At 42.4% G+C, this 17093-nt stretch overlaps 1 protein-coding gene across 1 annotated transcript in view; it reads left to right on the top strand.

Annotated features, from left to right (window-relative positions):
* The first annotated feature begins 622 nt into the window (after positions 1 to 622).
* Positions 623 to 17093, top strand: part of SHB (SH2 domain containing adaptor protein B) — a 55974-nt gene continuing 39503 nt past the window's right edge. Inside the window, exons 1-2 of the mRNA XM_083883685.1 lie at positions 623 to 1230; positions 12423 to 12540. Of these exons, the coding sequence (XP_083739811.1) occupies positions 655 to 1230; positions 12423 to 12540 (694 nt within the window). The 5' untranslated portion in view covers positions 623 to 654. The remainder of the gene's footprint in view (positions 1231 to 12422; positions 12541 to 17093) is intronic.

Here is a 17093-nt window from a genome sequence, read left to right as displayed (position 1 = left end):
AACTCTGCCGGTGGTGGCTGCAGGTACCACGGCCACTCCAGACGAGGGGCGGAGGCAGCTGGGAAAGAAACGGGAAGGCACCTCCGTCCTCCCCACGGCAGCAGCTCCGCTCCCCGCCCGTTCGAGGCGCAGGGGGAACCTCCGGCGGCTGCCGTGGGGCCGGGACGCGGCTGCACCTGCGCGGCCCACACGGACCCCACTCCCCGCACCGGCCCCGGCCCCGGCACCGCCCGGGCCCGCCCCTCCGCCCCGCCCCGCCCGGCCCGGCCCGGCCCGGCCCGCGGGCACCTGGGCGGCCCCGCCCGGCGCGGCGGTGGGCGGGCCCGGGCAGAAGCGTCCCCCGCCTCTCCGGTGCGTGCTGAGGTCAGGCCGGGCTGCGTTGCCAGCGCGGAGCAGCGGGGCTGAGGTCGCGGCAGACCCGGGGCCGCGGGGGCGGGCGCGGAGCTCCGGCGAGCGTCTGTGCGGGGCCGGGAGCGGCCTCCTCCCGCCGGGAAGGCGCGGGGCTCGGCGCGGCCCTTCCCGCCGCCGGCAGCGGGAGAGCGGCGGTCGCTCGGAGCGGGGCCCGGCCCGGCCCGGCCCGCCGACCCGCTGCTCCATGCGGGCGGCCAGCGGGGCTGGGGCGCGGGGCGCCTGAGGCCGCGGCCGGGAGAGACCATGGCCAAATGGCTGAACAAGTACTTCAGCCTGGGCAATAGCAAGACCAAGAGCCCTCCGCAGCCCCCGCGGCCCGACTACCGGGAGAAGCGCAACGGTGCCGGCGGCGCTCCCCGCCCCGAGGGGCCGCCGCACCTCCACCTCCACCACCACACCTCGCCCGGCTTCTCGCGCCGCCGCCTGCACGACGACACCAGCGACCTGCTCCGCGCCTACCGCGCTCAGAAGGACCGCGACTTCGAGGACCCCTACAGCGGGCCCGGCTCGTCCCTGCGCAAGCTGCGAGCCATGTGCCGCCCGGACTACTCGGCGCCCGAGGACCTGGGCGAGGCGGCCCTCAGGGCTTCCTCCTCCTCCTCCTCGTCGTGCTGCGCCACGCCTCCCGCCGCCGGCTCCCCGCACCTCTTCCGCAGCCACAGCGAGCGCCGCCCGGCCACGCCGCCCGACGTGAAGTACATCTCCCCCAAGCACCGCCTGATCAAGGTGGAGAGCGGCGGCGGCGGGGGCGCGGGCAAGAAGCTCAGCAAGGGCTCCAAGTACCCGACGGTTGCTGCCCCCTCTGCCGTGAAAGATAAAGTAAGTGTTGTGCTGCTGTTCCCGCCCTTGTAGGTTAGGTGCTAGGGCTGGGGCTCCGTCAGCCCCCGGAGGGACTTTGGCGAGGGGACCGGCTGCGGTGCGCCTGGAGTTGCCGCTGTTCTCAGCCATCCTTCATTGGGTGGCCCGGCCCTTTTTAATATCGCCGGGCAGGCAGGGCGTGTGCAGGAGTAGCACGTGAAGCGATGGTACCCTGTCCTTTTGGCTTTTAAGCTCACCTTTCTCCTGAAGGGGCGGGTTCACAGGTGTGCCTAGCCCTGCTTTGAGGCGCAGTTCACTGCCAGCCTCAGGATGGCTACCAAGGCTCTTCGTATGCCCCTGCACAACAGGGCTTCAACCCCACTGCGCGTGGCATGGGCCAGTCATATATAAAAAATAAACTGTTTTTACGCAGACAGTTTGTAATCTGTTTATTTATAAACTTTTCTCTCCTAGTTCAGTGTCAAAGGTGAGGGGGTTCAAAGTCCTGTGGTACAATGGCATGGCATCTTCCATGATACTATGTTTCCAACTGGTGTGCTGGAGGCAAACTCCATAGATGCTTGCCCAGTTGCGAATGTTACCCTGTCTTTTACTGGTCATTCTCTCTAAACTTTAACAGAAGATTCTAGGCACAAGTGCTGGACTTGGGAACTCAAGTTACAGAGGGAATAGTATAGCACATCCTTCCACCTGTGTCGGTCTTACGACTATAATTCAGTTTTTCTCATGTATTGGAAATAAATGTTTCTCTATTTTGTTAATTGGCATTTTCAGCTCCAGGATAATAGTCACATCACAGGAATTTCAAGTATGTGCTGAATGCTACTAGTCGAAATGGTCTGTGTGTACATGTTTAAATATGTAACATGATTGCATGGCAACACTTCCATGACAACTTGATAAATTATATATGTCCAGGTGGAATTCCAAAGAAATCCGCTTGTGACAGTGGTGATATAGGGTGAAAAGTCTAGGATTTATTCTATTCTCTTAGTAGGTGTTCCTGACAGGAAGCAACTTCTTTTGTGGAAGTGGTTGATTAAAAGTTGGTATTTCATTATGTTTTACAGTGTATGTTACAGTCTATTCAGTCTTCTTTAAGTTTCCTACATTGGTAGCAAGTATCTTCTTTTAGAAAACACCTCTCAGCAAAAACAACTGCTCAGGGCAAAATGTATCTTTCTTTTTCTCTTTTTAAAACCACTATTCAAATTTAGAGGCTACTGAAGCAGTTTTCAAATCAGAAAATACATATTTGTTGCTAGGTAACCTGCTGCTTTGTAATGGTGATAAATCTGTATGCTGCTCTGAAGCCCTTGTTGCAGGTTCTGAAACCTGTAGACAAAAATTCTCAGTCATATTCGGGCTTTTTTCCTGTTATTGAGAGGGAGAACTATATGTGACAAGCAGAAAATCTGAATATATAAACTATCCCTGTGCCTCAAAAAGCCAACTGTGCCTGCCTGTAACAGTGTTCGTATGTGATAAGCAACATAGCTTGCCTTTTGTTCAACTGCGTTATTTCATTCCAGCAATGGATGTGAAATCTCTCTTATTTCACAGCCCTGTAGAGTTTGACAGCAGAACAGGGGTCAGAGTGGGCTGGCAGGGAACTACTTCCCTACACCTGTGGTTTACTAAGTAAGAAGAATAAGTAATTTAGTTAAGCGAGTGTCTGCAGTTCAGTAGCGAACAAAGCAAGTGAAAATAGTCTCTAAGAAAGGTATAATAAGGAAGGCAGTAAAGATGGAATAAAACCCCCCAAAGCTAGAGGTCTGCTGTTCAGAAGAATTCACAAACATGCTAAAAACATTTTAAAAAAATCTGTGTGTAACATAGCATAAGCTAGTAAACACTTTAGGAGTGAAAAAAACCCCAAAACTAAGTGCCGTATAGTTCTGTCTTCATGGAAGTGTGTTAGTGTGTAATGATCCAGTAATCCCTGTTAAATGTTTGTATTTCATTCCAGCATCATCGTTTCAGTGTTTTGGTGTTTTATTTTCTGATTTTATTTACAAAGATAGGGTGCTGTTGTCCTTTATGTGTTGGTGGAGAAGTAATAAGTAGGGGCTTCAAGCAATTTTATATCTTCTATGTTTTGTTATCAGTAAAGAGTTGGCTGAAAAACTCAATTGTGTGTCATACTTGAAAGAGTTACTGGAATGGGAAAGAGATTTGGGAAGATGTGTATTTGGTATGGTCACTTACAAAGGGCATGTGGCAAAGTATGGATAGTGGCAGATTGGTCAGCTGAAATTCCCAGAGAAAAAGAAAAATTGTAAACTAGCTGATTCAGGGAATAAAGGGGATGGAGTTTTAAAGCAGTGGCAGACATGATTATATTTTGCAAGACTTTAGACAAAGGCTGGTTGAGTAACCACAGAGATGTAATGTATCTGGGATTCAGGAGGTTTTGATGTGTAGTGGTAGAAATACCAAATAAAGCTGAAGCAGACAAAGCCAAATTGCCTTGCACCTTTTAGTAGTGAGCTGGCTGACCTCTACAACAGATGCTCAGTGAGAGTCAGTATTTCCAGGTGTCTTTCAATTCAGATTGTTGGGTAGATTTTTTTTTTTTTTTTTTTTTTTTTTTTTTTTTTTTTTTTTGGTAATACTTAGGTGGGTTTGGGGACTTTACTGTGATGTTTACCTTCAGACAAGGGAGAGCATGATGTATTAGAATTCATGGCTGAAGCAGTTCAGGTCCTCCAGTATGGTGGATAAAGAAATTACTGGCTTCCATCTTTAGTGCTGGCCTGTGAGAGTTTAACTTACTTGCTTTCCACAGAGAAGCTAGGGAGTGTGGGCAAGTTGAAACAACATGTGGTTGTATTCTGGATCAATCTGGCATCTCCTCTATTTGTGTAAGAATAAACGCGAGACTTGGTTTAAGACCGACTAAATAGGCAAACCACTTATGAATGTAGATCAAAAGAAATAAACTGAAGTCTTCCTGAGTGATCATCTTCTATCTGGCGTTGTGGTGTGTGTAGATCTATGAAGTAATAACTGGGTGGGATGTGTCTGTGTGAAAGGATACTTCAAATACGTTTTCACCTATTACGTATTCGAACCTAACCATTTCTCTGCCAGGTTTTGCAGCTGAAGAACCTGGGATACTTCCCAAAAACAAGCTTTGTCATACTTCATCACAAGAAGCTCTTAAGACTTAAAAGCTAGATTCGTAGCATTTTGTCATTTAAAAGACATTTATTTCATAATCAGCAGCATTTTGCACTATCTCTCTTCAGTGGAGACAGAACAATCCAACAGTTCTGTTGTGAAGGTTGCAAGATCCATTTCTGCAGGTGTTAAAGAAATTTTTCACATTAATCTCTTCTTCATTAGCTAGGTTTGTTGGCATAGGTCAGTTATGGTATCAGGTAGTGGCTCAAGACACGGACTCTGAACAAATAAATCCCTAGGCAGTTATGCACTTATAATCCAAACCCCCTATCCCTCACATGGCAGTCTGGACAAACAGCAACATTGCGATCTTCTTGCTTCTGGTTAGTTTTGTTACCAATTGCTTGCTGTGTATTTTATCTTAAATCTCTCTGGTGTACATTTCTGCTGTCTGATCTCAAATTGTTGCTACAATAGTCTACAAGTTCATTTAAGTGAATTTAGGTTTTCTTGTTACATATGTTGAAATTATTTGTAACGTTCTGAAATCTACATTATATGTGTGTACAAACATACATAGACAAAATATGATAAATATATAGAATGTAGTTAGTGTTGTTATTTGGTATACATAAACGTGTGTATTGCTGAGAAAGAGGTTGTGGACATTCTGTCTCTGGAAACTTTCAAAACTGTTGAGCAAGATCCTGGACAACTTGGTCTACCTTTGGTATTACACCTGCTTTGTGCAGAGGAGTGGTTTAATTCACAGAACAACAGAAAATGCTGAGCTGGAAGGGACCCACAAGGATCACTGAGCCCAACTCCTGGCCCTGTACAGCACCATCTCCAAGAGTCACACCATGTGCCTGAGATAGAGTTGGCTGTTTTTACAAGATCCTTTGCTCCGCAGACTCACCAACAATGGGATAGAAGAGATGTTTGTGTCTCTAAATGTCTTTGTATATGTCCTTGCTTGTGCTGACCGCTGCCAAGTGGCACAGAATATGGTTTGACTTTTCACTCCTTTGCCCTGTGTCAGTGTGGTTGTATCCTTAACTAATGGTATGCTAGGCACTGTTTGGAAGTGGAGGAAATTATATGAGACTGAGCAGTCAAAACAGCATAATGGTGGATTCTAACAACAGATAGGGAAGAACTGTGGTGCAGATCTTCCTGGATAGGTCATTGTTTTTGTAAATGTTACTTTTAAACAGTCTGTTTACAAGGAAATGGACATAAGGTGTGGTTTTGGAGTAGTTGTGCATTGTCCAGCAAGTGTGGAAAACTGTTTTACAAAATATATTCTGCTAATGACATTACATGGACTACAATTCTTTTAAACTTCCTTTTTTTTAAAAAAAACAAAACACTTTTGTTTTCTGATTATTCTGTTAATTATTCTGCCTGTCCTTCCTTCAATGACTTAGATCTACTGAAAAATCCTTGAAGGTATATTTTCAAATTTAAAATGCTTGAGTGGATGGGTCAATGAAGCACCTGTTCCTTTCTGAGGGGAAAGTGTGTACAACTGCAGTTTTGAGCTTTGAGCTCAAAGTTGGAAGTTGCCCGTGTTGCCTGCTGTGTGAAGAGTCTGCATTGCCTTGTGTGAAGCAGTGACACATATGAGATAGCAGGGGACTTCAATTACTACCTGGGAATAGAGGATAGAAATGGAGGGGCAAGGAGGCAGAACTGTTATTTGTAACAGCTTTTTAGCAGTTCAGTTCCGTCCCTGTGAGTGTGTGGACTTGTTAAAACTGAAGAGCGATTCACCTTCACTGAGCACTAAACCTTATGTGTGTGGGGAGTAGCTCTTGAAATCCTGTTATTAAATACTGGTGCTTTTTTCCCCTCCAACACCTCACTATCAGTTCACAACTCTCTGAGAAATTTAGGCACTACATTTCCCAATTTGTGTTTCAATTACCTTTTAGATGAGATCTGTCAATCTCTGGAAGTCACTGCAATGAATAAAGTCTGTGATTCCTTCCAGGAGCAGAGTTAGTGCTGGTCTTTCCAATACTCAAATTTAGGGCTAGGAGGAAAATCTCTAAACACACTTTATCTGTAGGGTAGTCCTCTAGAATCATACCCTAAATTTCTCACTTGTTAGTAAGATAGTAAATGTCCTTGATTTATTTTTCTGATGCATTCAGGAATTTGACTATTTACAGATCACTCTGTTAGCAAGTTTTCCAAGACTGTGAATTTTTTTTTAATAAAGAGTGGAACTTAGGCTACAGGGAGGATTATCCAACATGTTCCAGAAATCGGTGCTTGAAGAAAAAAACCCAGGTGGAAGTCTTTATTAATATGGAAAACAAATCAAGACGAAGTTTCACAGACTTGCTGTATGCAGGCTGGGCTTTGTCCAGGCTTCAATGTCAGAGATGTTTCTGATGTGTAGTTGCCTGAATATTACATGAAAATATAGCTTTTTAGGAAATACCTGCTAAGGGCGTGTTTGGGTAGTGAGACCTGGAGGTTGCTTGGGGTCAAAGAGAGAAATTTGGCATCAAAAATACCATATTGTAAAAATAGTGTTGTAAAAGCCCCCTAATATACCCCACAAAAACCCCCAACCAATACAACACAACAGCAACCAAACAAAATAACAACACCACTCCTTCCATGTAATATTGTTAATTATTGTTGGCTACCATGATGGTTAGATGTATAGAGCACTTCTCACATGAGGAAAGGCTGAGAGAACTGGGATTGTTCAGCCTGGAGAAGAGAAGGCTTTGGGGTCACCTCAAGGGAGCCAATGAGAAATCTGGGGAGGGACTTTTTACAAGGGCATGTAGTGACAGAGCAAGGGAGAATGGCTTTGAAATGAGAGTAGATTTAAGTTACGTTATAAGATGCTCTTTACTGTGAAGGTTGTCCAGAGAAGTTATGCCTCATCCCTGGAAGTGTACAAGGCCAGGCTGGATGGGGCTCTGAGCAACCTGGTCTATCTAAAGGTGTCCCTGTCCATAGCACAAGGGTTGGAATGAGATGATCTTTAAAGTCCTTTCTGAACCAGGCCTTTCTGTGATGATATAGAGTGACTTCTGCTGTAGCTAGGGACTGTTCTTCTGTAAAAACAAATTCTCAGAGAGGATGAAGCTTTTTCATTACATTGTGTTAAATGTGTTAACTGTGATGTTCTAAGAGACATATTTGCAGTTTTTAAGTGCCCTTGACTTCGGTATCTTTGCTGACAGACGCATGCTCTCATCTGTGATACTGGTGGGCTTAATTGCAACTCACAAAAGTTGAAAGAGGACTGTATGGTCTGCCTTTATATAGTTATTTAAGTATATACCTACCCATGGCAAGGAGGTTGGAACTAGAGGATCTTGACGGTGCCTTCCAACCTAAAACATTCTATTATCTAAATATTGATATAATAATAATATATATTATTTATTAAAAATAAATATTTAAGATAAGTCTCCCCTAGTAAATTCCCCAAGGGCCTGGTGAGCAGGAGAAGTCTTTTAGATTTTTGCTACGTGTTGTTTATTATGATTCCTCTTGTGTTCTTCTACAATAGTGTCCTTAATCACAATAGCCACTAAATTAGTGAAATAGTTAACAGTTCTGCGCTGATGTTGGTGTTTTAAAGACAGCTGATCTTCTGTGTTTCCTTTCAATTCAAAAAAGGGATTATGTCTATTTTTTCAGTGTGGTGAGTTCTCATTTGTTTCCTTCTTTTTCATTCCCTTAAAATGTTGGGTTTAGTCAGATAGAGATACCTGTGAAATTATGCAGTTAGGCGTGTTCTTTGATTTCTTCCTGTGGCTTCATATGCAAATCATACTTTTGTATATGCAAATACCCATTTAAACATGTATTTAATATGATAATATTTGTCAGACGTTTTTTAAGACTGTAGAATAACAAAGACTATTCATCAACAGTAAAGCTTGCAACTTAGTTAATATATATTAGAGGGATAAACCAACCACAATCTCAGCTTGTATTTAATTTTCTAGGGGATGGAGTGATTATTGCATTTTTTATCTTGTATCTGCTGATTAACTTTTTAGCTAGAGCAATGGTTTTTAAATTGTCAAGTTGTCTGGTAACTGAGCTGTACTCTTTTTCTCTGTGTTCTGACTTTTAACTAGTAACCTGCTAGGAAGAGCCACTGCGCGCATTCTCTAAATCGTTACTGGCTTCTTTTGATAACTGCACTTCTATTTATGTGTTAAAAGTTTCTTTTGGTTGATGTTACTGATGTCTCAAAGTACTACTACTACTACATGTACAAAAAGAGAAAATACTATCATATGTGTATGAGATGCCATAGAACAGGCTTGAAAAGAGCAGAAATCAGTAATTGTAGGAGCTCACTGTTCCACAGTCAGAATGTAGATCTTGCATTCTATCGAGAGATAAGCCACAGGTCTTTGACAATAACCCTGACAAATGCAAGTGATTTAGACATTAATTTGGAATCTGAGGGATTCCTCATAGCTGTGTTTCCATTTTGACAGATAGGACCTGTGAGCAAGGTGGCTGGATTTGGCAGAGCAGGGAGCCAAATTAAATGTGCACCAAAGGTCAGCCTCTGTGTATGAATGCTGTCTTTAGCTGTGCTTACAAGATTTCACCATGTTGCCATTCCTCTGATTGTGCCCAGGGGTAGATGTGGCAAGTACAGCATTGGATCCTGGATAATCTGACTAGCTGAGACTTCTAGGAGGCATGCATTGATAGATAATGGATGCTGTCCATTATCTTCTACTCCTGTCCAGTGTTTGTCAGTCAGTAACATGAAAGATCAGTTTGGAGACCAGTTGAACAAGTTCAGCCATTTGCCTTGAAAGAGCACTAAATCAAAGCTGTGGAAGGGGCTTTGCATGCAGGCCCTCACCTGGGATCTCCTGCGCTGGCCTTGGCCTCTGGACTGTAGAAAACGTATGCCTGACTGAGACCGGTTTGCTGGGCAGTGGTTGAAAGGTCGTTGGGAGCAATATAAGCAAACAAAATGCACAGCAAATACCTCCTTCTGGAAAGATGATGAGCACTGGTGAACACAGGGGCATGTTGGTTATCACACAGAAAGACCAACTCCTGCCTGCCATAGGGAAGAGGTGACAACATGGTGTTCTCTCAGTGGGTCTTTCCCATGTGGCATGGAGGTGATCAAGATCAGGATCTGCAGAAGCCCCACTGCACATGCAAGGCATGTACCTGTGATATTTTTTAGGAGAACTTGTGTGTGACATTGGCAAACTTTTTCTTTCTGAGCATGGAAGGGGTATGAGGACAGTGTATTAATGCCATCTATCATGAAGCAAGTGTTTTGTTTATTGTGTACATGACTAGAAAATTCATGTACTCAGAACCTCCTATTTCATCAAAAGTTTTTGTCTATACTTTGTCTAACCAAGCATAGAGGCTTGGAAGGTGAGCTCATTAAGGTAAAAGTAGCTTATGTGGAGATGGCAAAAGGACTTGCAGAGGAGGAACTCTTTTTCTGGTTGAGATCTCTGAAAACAGGAAGAATAATCCTCTGAAATGGGATTGTCAAAAGGAGTTCAGACATTTACAGTAAGTGTATTATAATAGAACCAACAATCACCTGTTCAAGGTTTTCAAGCACTGGGTTGTTTTTTTTGTTTGTTTGTTTGTTGTTTTTTTTTTTTTTTTTTTTTTTTTTTTTTAAAAAAAAGAAGTAGAAATACTTGAGACTTCCTAGAAGTGGAGAATTTATAGCTGTTAGCAAATACAGAAGAAATCAAATTCTGGCACTGGCCAGCTGCTGAGAATTACTGAATTTTAGTATATATGGAAACAGTAAGAGTCAGCTGGGGAGTCCTTCGACAGCTCAGCATTGTAAATCCACTTGCAATAAGATATGCAGTTCCAGGAAAGGTGAAGCAGGCTGCTTCTTCTGCCTGACTGAAAAGTGGGTTTGGGATTTGCTGTGGGAGTGTTGTTTAGGTTGGAGTCTTTTGTGTGGCTTTTTTGGGTGGCGGTCTTGTTTGACAATGTATTTTATGTTTAATTTTCCTCCTAGTATACTTTGGGCAAATGGAGAAGAAGAAATGTCAAAGAGCTGTGCTAAGTCTGCTTTCTGTTTCGTGTTCTAGTGCAGTCGTGCAAAGGATTGGCGAGTGTTATGTGTCAACATTTGCAAAGGAGAGCAGCACAGAGCACGTGCTACCACCTAGCAGCTCTTGACAGGGTCAGAGGAGAAGACAACATGGATGGCATTTCAACTACATCACTTTTGGAAATAAAACTGCCCTTGTAACTGGGGGGAATTACTGCTGCCTGATACACATTGTCGTCTTTGTTCAAGTGTGTGCAGCTGCTGTCACTTGATTTGCTGCTTGGGCATATGTTGCCAGACGGAGGGGAGGGGACTTTTTCCCTTTGTGTTAACTGCTTTTTGAAATAATGAGGGAGTAATTTTGGACACTAAGTGAAAGAAGGAATTATATTTCCCTCTCTCTATGATCCATGTCAGTCTGGTGGTTTCTGGTCAAAAAAAAAAGCTTCTAGTCACTTTAAATTCTGATTGGAGGAAAACATACACAAAAAACATAATTAAAATGTCAGTCTTGATAGTAAAATAAGCAAAATGAGCAGTATAAAATTGCAATGTGCCAGTGTTACAGGGCTTGAGTAATGGCTCTGAAGTGTGTTAGATGTTTTGTTTCCTAATCTGAAAGGAGATCTCTGACTTTCCTAATAGAGTGTTCATTTATTCCATGGCACTTGTGCAGGTGTTTGATCTTGTGTGAATACTTGTGCGTCCTGTTTTTCTTCTCTGTCTGGTGAGATGTGCTGGAAGCAGGAGACAGAAGCAGATGCAGTTTCAGTCTCTTAGCTGGCAGTGTACTCCTGGTTCTTTGTTGAAAAGATTGAAACTGTTGGAATAGCACTGTGCTGTAAGTCTTACTAGTGGTGGTCTTAAAACAAAGTAATTAAGTTGAAAAGTCCTTTGTAAATAAAGTAAGCCTTCAGGACAGAATCCTTTAGGTTTGCCCTGCTTTGAGTGATGAGTTGGACAGGATGATCTCTTGTGGTTCTTAACCACCTGAATAATCTTAGAATTTTGTAGGATTCTGATGTTGAAGCCTGCCTCTGCGTGCTTTGTTTGCTTCAGACTCTTTTGCCTGCTGTAGATTACATCTCTGTCCTCTGCAATAATTCTCATATGAGGATTTCCGCCTTTGCCCCAGTCCCCTTGTGACATCCCAGAAACAAAGATGAGCTGTACCACTTCAGTTGTAGGGAGGAATGATTCCTGTGGCTTTAATGCCTGATGAAAAAAAACTGTATGTGGGACCTACACAGCATACAATGATTTTGCAGTGGTCAGGAAGACATAGTAATGTAAGGTCAGTTGTGAGATATTCTAACTTTCGGATTTTTTTAGTCTCCTAGTGGAGGAAGAAAACATAATTTCTTTTTGCTGTCTTTTGTCTCAGTTCACAAAATATAAGTGAAAATAATGCTCCTTTGAGAGAAAGAATGGCACAGATGGGTTTGAGGATTTAAATTTAGCTAAGAAATTTGCTTTGTGTCTTGTTTTTTTCAGGTGAGACCTAAAATTAAAAGGCTTCTTATTAATTCAGTGAAAAGAGTAGCCTTAGAATATTTATTTTAAGTTTCTAGCAATATTTTCAGTTGAGGTTCATAAACCTTAAAAGCAGAGGAGATGAAGTATGTGCAAGATAAAGAGTGCTTTTTTCCCCCTGAATATTAGCAGACATCTCTGATAAGATTTGCACTGGATTGAATTTGCTGACTTATTGGCTCTGTCTGATTTGTCCATTCCAATTATTCCATTGCTTGGGCTAGTCAGAAATCTTTTTGCCATGGAGTCTGCCTCTTTGAGGTTTCTGATACGAATAGGAGCACACTTCTACTTCAGTACCATTTAGTAACTGTTCTATAGCAATTGTGTATTTATCCTCTGGACCAAGACTGTACTTTGAAGGCAGCGTAGGATGCAGCCATGTGAAGCTGTTTTTATTTGCTGATGGGATGTCATTGCCTTCTGCTTTGCACGTCTGACTGAAGACTTCAGTAACGTTTACCTTCCTGTCTTTCAGGTATTGATAGCTGATGACTACTCAGACCCTTTTGATGCCAAAAGTGAGTTGAACAGAATGGGAAAAGGAGAGAACACTGGCTACATGGAACCATATGAAGCCCAGAGAATAATGGCTGGTAAGAAAAGATAGTTGCACCTGTGAGCACCAATTGCATGGCAGTTCACATATATATTATAGCTGCTAGGAAACAGAAATGTCCTTTGGCTTGGAAAACCATGTTTTTGAAGATGCCTAGGTTGGCAGCAGCAAATGCCATGGAAACAATTGCGTATTCCTACATGTGCCTTTGTACCTAAAAATACTGCTCTGTACCTTGCTTTTAAATATAGAAGTTTTGTACTGTCGTGTGATAAGATGAAAAAATAAGAGCAATGGGAGTTGGAGTGTGTATTGCTCCTCTTGGCAACATGAAGGCTGTCATCTCTGTATGTGGTTGAGATGGCTAAAGCATGACGTGTTATTCTGCTTCAAAATAGTTCATCAGCTTGCTTATGGACTTTTTTCCTCAATCAGATTCAGACTTCTTGGTGTTAGAGGAGGGCTGCAGAGCTACATCTTTCTGTAGCTTCCTTCTTCCCTTCCTTGCTTCTCTGATGTTTTGTTTTACCAGTAGTCAAAATGAGACACTATAGGATGCCTGTGACCCTTTAATTGCTATTCTTGGTAGCGTCCTTCCTTTTCTGTCATGTAGGGAAGTGGTTAGTGGTGATGTTGTTGTACGCCTTTGGACTATTTGAACCCCCTGTCCTGGCATTATGCATCTCTATTTTCTATGTATTTTCTTTATCAGGATCAATATCCTACTTGTTGGCTGTGCAGTCTGTTAAATGTTCTGAGGTATGGGGCCATATGCTTTTAATTTGTGATGATTTGACCAGTGAACACATATCTTTGTGCAGATCAAATCCACATTTCTTGGATTTGTACAGCAGGTCTTTTTTTTCTCGTTTTGCGGTAAAAGTCACTCTCGTACCTGGTTAAGTTGATTTGATTGTATGCTTTCCTTTTCTATTGGCAGCTCCTGTTTTGGGCGCTCAGGAAAGATTAATCAGTGGGGGAAGATGAGGCTGTTGGATGCAAAGATCCTTTTTTCATGCAAGTGTTCCTATTTTTCTTTTCTTAAAGCATTTCTGAAGAGAGACAAAGGAAGTGACGTGGAAACAGTTCTCTGGAAGTTTTCAGTACCTTATAGAAGGGCTGGGAGCTGTTATTTCTCATAAGTGTAAATCTATTCATTATAAGTTGAGGGATTTCTCAGAAAATCAAGTTAGTCAAAATAATTTCTTGTTCTTTATACAGCAGTGATGAGCTCAATTTGTAATTCAAACTATTAAGTTTACAGTGCACTGGCTTGTTTCTTCCTGCATTTAGGACTGGAGTTTGTTCTATCTTCTTTTCCAGATTAGCCATAACAAATTAGATATTCAGTGGACAATACTGGAGGGCTTAGCTGCAGTAAAGGACAGTAGGTTTGTGAGCCATTGCAATTACAAGAACGTCCTTTTGCTAATTGGTGCTTGGTGCAGATGATAAGCTGTTATATCTGCTCCATGTTGTTATGAAGAAAACATGAGGAGCTCTCAAAGATGCTAAAGGCACTTTTGAAAATAGGGTTTAATTGATTGTATTGATAGAGCAAGTGTTCTGAATATTCATGTGACTGAGCTAGTAGAAGATGACTGATACACCTGTGAACATGTTTAATATTTTGAGATTTGGGTGTTTAGTTTCCAGTAATCTTGTCCTAATGTGGATAAAGAAGGTCTCCCCATTAACCTCCATGGCATTAAGTTATATTGACTGTATTCAAGCATGTAGTTTTATATGTGGAAATTTTTTATTGCTCAGGTGTCACCTTTGCCCTTTATTTGATAAATGAAAATCCAAAGGCATTTTGTTGGAAAGTTTTTAAAGATTCTGTTTATATTTACTGGGTGAGTTCTATTCTGTATCTGCTGTTTCTGAAGTTTGGCTTTCCTCAAAATATTTACTACTTCGTTATGTTTGTTAGTTTTGTTGTCTGATGAATAGAAGAACATTAGATGGCTATCTGTTTAGCCTGACTAATCTGATTAAATCCTTCTGATTGCATTTAACATGGCTTAATCCTAGAGAGAGGGAATTTACATAACCCAGTGGAATGCGCTAAAGGAGAGACAGAAAATAAACCAGCTTTTTATCAGTTATTCCATGTTTACTGGTGTACCCTAACTCTTGAACTCAGGGAACCCAGTGAAATATGGCCCTCCCTAAAACTTTTGTGTGTGCTACGTGCTCCTTTAGTTAGCAGAGGATTAGGCAAAAGCAGGTGTCCATATGAAATGAGAGCCTATGATTTCAATATGAGAAAGTAAGCTTACATCTAAATAGAAATTCATGATGTCTGAAGTAACTAATATTTTTATTCAGAGCTTATCCTTTCTTCTTAAAAGTTCTGTGGTCTTGCAGTTGTTGGGCAGTTTGTTCTGAGCTGATGTTTAATTTAAAAGAAAATGCAGTCCTTGAGTTGATTTATTTCAATTAATTATTGAATGGTCTGTCTCTTCCCATGCTATCTGTGGTTACAATTTAGTTCAGTCAGGCTTGAAATTTCTTCTGCTAATATTGCCCCCCAAAAATACTGTCTCCCCAGATTTGTGGTTGTGATGACTGGAAAAAAGAGCAACCTTTATGACAAGGTTTGGAAAGACTTCTCAAAGAAAGATTTGACCTGAGGCTAAGGTAGAGTGTGTTGATAGTGAATGCATGTTGATAAGAAGCTATCATCTCTTGTCAGCCAAACACATCTGCTGTGGTATTGATATTCGTGTCTGTCCTGTCTTCAGGAAATTGGTGCCGAAAGTTCAGAGAGACTCCCTGGCAATCCAGTTCCTGAAGTGCTGTGTGGTGGGAGTCTGAGCTTGGCTGGCTGTGCACCCAAAGCCACAGCTACAGCTGCTGAATCTTTGTCTTGCCCGCAACATGTTTGGCGATTTGATGTCCCAGAGAAACTAGATATATAAGAGTACAAAAGAAGTTCTCTGTGGTGTATGATGTGAAGTATCTTGGACTATGCATGGAGTGAGATTCTGGACTGGCTGCTGCATCCACTATCGAGCATGCATGGCAGCAATAGAGATAGCTACAATACTGATTTAGAAGGATCCTGAGTAGTAGGTGGACCTTACTTCTCCCCTGGTGTCAGTCAGTAGCTGCTGCAGTGACATGTGGCCTGTCACAGAAGCAAGCCTGTGCTGCTTTACCTACACTGTAACCAAGCATCACTGCTTGGATCAGGTGTAAGATGTTCTTTGTACTTGAGAGAGAGCTCTGCAGAGAAGCAGTGGCCAGAGATGCTGCATTTGAATAGAAGTGAGTAGCTGAGACACTGTCAGGTCAGAGTGCTGGTGATCCTAACATCCAGGCTTCTCTGTCATCCACTCCCCTCAGGGAATGCTAGGGGAAGAGAAGTTAAGTTCTACTTGAGTATGTACTCCCATCAGCCTGTACTGAATGTCAAATCTTGGAGAGGGGTCTGTTTGTTTTCTATGGTAATCTCTTACCCGAGAGGAGAAAAATTTTCCTCAGTTCATGGATATGACTATGGCTATGGTTAGGGAAAATGTGTGCATTTTTTTGCCTTTGTAATCTCATGAAAGTCATAAGGCCCTATTCTAGCTATAGCCTTACAGGCATGCCTTTCCTCTTTCTCCTGACATCTGTACATATTGACATAGCTCTTCCAGGCATCTCTGCCTTTCAGAAGGAATTAACACCACTACTCAGATTGCAGGAAACATTTGCAATCAAATTCCAGATCAAGGCTGTCTATACCACAGCCTGGTCTCTGTAGAGTGCATCTAAAACTTGCCTTTGGAGAAGGATCCAATTTGGGATCATCATTTAGATGGATATCTGCTGGTAGGCAAGCTATTGCACAAAGAACTGTGTCATTTTAAGGTAAGATAGGGAATACTGGCTACAGGAATGAGTTAATGAACTGCATCTGTTGTCCTATTTGATGCTTGGATTTCAAGAGAGCATCTTGTTTTCAAAAGGAGATGTTTTATGCCTTGAGTAACCTCTAAAGTTACCCTGATCAGAATAGCTTATGGTCTCTTGAGTATGAAGCACCTAGCATGATACATGCTATAATATAAGATTCAGCTTACTTAAACAACAGTGAAATTAAGGTCATTTTAAGTCTCAAAATAATTTGGAACCACATAATGAAAGATGCTGAGTAAGGGATGGGGCTATTTGGTGAGAGAAAGTAGAAAGCATTATCAGGCTATGATGCTTACATTGAGAAATGTGTGTTGGCAAAATCACTTCTGTTTTTTCTAGATCAGGAATTGTATCTTCTGTTCTGATCAGGGAAAGAGAGATATGGAATGCTAAGCCCTTGAGTTAGGCCAGTGATTATGATTTGAAGGGTGAGTTAAGCATGTGGTGGGTGCATTAGTACCTTGATTTCTTAGAGATCCAGGAATGCCTCAGGTCTGTGCCCTGAGAGTCTTGATGTACATCACTTTTTTCCTTTGCTTTTATGGGTATCACCTAGGACAGTGCCAGTGCCGTCAGCCTCTTTATGGGATTCTGGCATCTAGTTCATGCATTTGCCTCAAGGATGTGGTAGGCAGGGAGAAAAGCCTCCTCTTATGTCTCAGAATTCTGAAAACTTAAATG

This window comes from Zosterops lateralis (genome assembly GCF_965231275.1).
Source record: "Zosterops lateralis genome assembly, chromosome: Z".
Lineage (NCBI taxonomy): Eukaryota > Metazoa > Chordata > Aves > Passeriformes > Zosteropidae > Zosterops > Zosterops lateralis.
This window is presented reverse-complemented; position numbering and strand designations above follow the sequence as displayed.